This window comes from Cyprinodon variegatus, unplaced genomic scaffold (assembly GCF_000732505.1).
Source record: "Cyprinodon variegatus isolate N-32 unplaced genomic scaffold, C_variegatus-1.0 Scaffold2, whole genome shotgun sequence".
Lineage (NCBI taxonomy): Eukaryota > Metazoa > Chordata > Actinopteri > Cyprinodontiformes > Cyprinodontidae > Cyprinodon > Cyprinodon variegatus.
Window position 1 is genome coordinate 2,212,307 of NW_015150455.1, and position 2,355 is coordinate 2,214,661.

General features: G+C 39.7%; 1 protein-coding gene across 1 annotated transcript in view; it reads right to left on the reverse strand.

The window, feature by feature from the left end:
* Window positions 1–1,879, reverse strand: part of LOC107102649 (diacylglycerol O-acyltransferase 1-like) — a 22,529-nt gene extending 20,650 nt beyond the window's left edge. The window contains exon 1 of the mRNA XM_015402074.1: window positions 1,345–1,879. Within this exon, the coding sequence (XP_015257560.1) occupies window positions 1,345–1,568 (224 nt within the window). The 5' untranslated portion in view covers window positions 1,569–1,879. The remainder of the gene's footprint in view (window positions 1–1,344) is intronic.
* Between the last annotated feature and the right edge of the window lie 476 nt (window positions 1,880–2,355).

Sequence of the window (2,355 nt, forward strand, 5' to 3'; positions counted from 1 at the left end):
TAGAATGGTGCTGCCCATAACATTCAGGTAAATATGTTTGGTTATAATTGTGATATTGTGTTTTTTGCAGAGAGGCAGGGGAAGAAGGCAGCCTTTGGTGAATTTAGTTGACAGAGTCAGCATTTAGGGAAGTGGATACGACAAACAATAGTATAATCAGGGCTTACAGATGCGGGAAGCAATGACAGACGTTGAGGTTCATCACACTGCTAAGCAGAATCATCACTGGAAATCATGTGGAACGGTAGGGAAGCCAGTATTATTATGATGTCTGAGATGACGCGGCCTGCTCATGTGCTCTTTGTTATCAGAGAATCAATCCACAACTGAACCACACCGAACCCTACTATTGAACTAGTACCAGTTTAGCACAGTTCGGTTGCGTCTGGCACGGATCAGTTCAGTTGCGTTCCATTTACACTCAACAGTTATTTCTGTTACCGTGCTCGGACCGATCTCTGCAAGGTTTCAAAAGGGTACTGTAAATGGGGAAAGTGAGTGCCGCAAAGTAATTTTTTAATCCTAAAATACAATTTCAAAAAGTTAGCCTAAGGGACTTATCAGTTGCTGTTTCTGTTCCAGTGCATATTATAATCTATTTATCATAAACTATTCTTTATAATGTATTAGGTACAGGGGCCAGGACCAGTTTTACAAGGAGCACTGGCCCCTGTCTGGAACCGCCCATACAAGAGGTGACACAATAAAGACAGTTTCCTGTCCCTTTCTGTTGGTAATAATAAGACTAAGGTGTTATTTATCACATCTGTTTTTAAGCAGTGTTGTGTCACGTGTATGGAGGACCAATCCTGCCATAATTAAAAATACAGAAAATAAATTAATGCTTAAAGAAATAAGTAATAAATAAAAAAAGTTGAAGAATAAAAAAGGCAAATAAACAAATAAGCTAATTAAAAGATAAATGTATGTCTCACTGTGTAATTTCATTTCTACCTACATTTATTTGTTTATTTTATTTTTATTTTATTTTTTTTGGGAGGGGGGGATTTATTGTATGCCTATTTATTTTTGGAGCATTTATTTTTTCTGTATTTATTTTTAATTATGGCAGGATTGGTCCTCCATACACGTGGTCTACAATTTAACTAATAACTGCTTTATGCTTTGTTTGTGGACGTTTTTTCTCGTTGGTTAAATCAAAAATACGGAAAAAGCTTTTTGATAAAGTATGAATATATGAATTAAAGAAATCCCAAATACCAGACAGATTGTTTCCTCTACTGAGTAACCATGCATACATTTAATACTAATCTCTCTGCAGAACTTTGCTACTGCATTTTAATGTCAACAAAACTTTCCGCTCTGTGGGCCTCTCTCTCTCACCTCAGTCGGTCCCCTATGTCTCCCCTCCGTTTCCTTTTGTCGCTCTTCGGTCTCTCCAGTGAACCGTCCCGTATCCTCTGCCCATCGCTGCAGTCGGCTGTCACCGAGCCTGCCGTCCCCGCTGCAAAGGCCCCGTTCACCGGCTGCAGCGTCGCAGCTCGCCCCGCTGCCAGAGTCGCCCTTCTTCTCCGACTCAGACCCCCATTTACATTCAAGTCACTCATAATGACCCGAAATTAAACCACTACAAGTTTTAGTCTGTATTAGTTCCTCTTGTTTGACTTCTCAGTTCAGGACATACCGCGCTGGTTCATACAGAAACACCCAGACGGTAGAGATCAAGGAGGAAGTGAAGAGGGAGAAAACAGTCCACGCAGGATTCACATTTCCACACAGACAGAGGTGGGAGTGAATTCATGAAGTCATCAACCAATGCAACTCTGAACTCGTTTGACTCGTTTAAACAACAGGTGAGTCCTAACCTGGGGTTTCATTGAGTAACACACAGATTCCACTAAACAGGCTTAGATCAGACGAAACCTGACTTCAAAGATCCGGATGGCCTAAAAGTTACACATAACGAACAGATACAGCAGGGGCGGAGCTAGATGGGGGGCCATGGGGGGGCCATGGCCACCCTTAGCCAATCATTGGCCACCCCTACCCTTCATTTCACTCTTATACAGATGGTGGCAGCAGTAATACTCTCCAGTGGAATATTCAAAACATTTTAATTTGACATATATTACAATTACTTCAAAACAAAAATGCTATGGTTAATTATGCACATCAATACACTAAAATTAAAGATGATAAGTAGAGAATTCATGCTCTTTTCAGAAGTAGATTTTGTGTTTTATGGGGTAAAGAGAAAATTATGCATCTCTGCAAGTCATCTAGGAGTCTTTAGTGAAATCATGGATAAATAATTTTAATTGATTAAATAATCAATTTATGTAGATATTAGTACTTGTAAATACCAGTTTTATGCAGAATGATTACTGATAAACG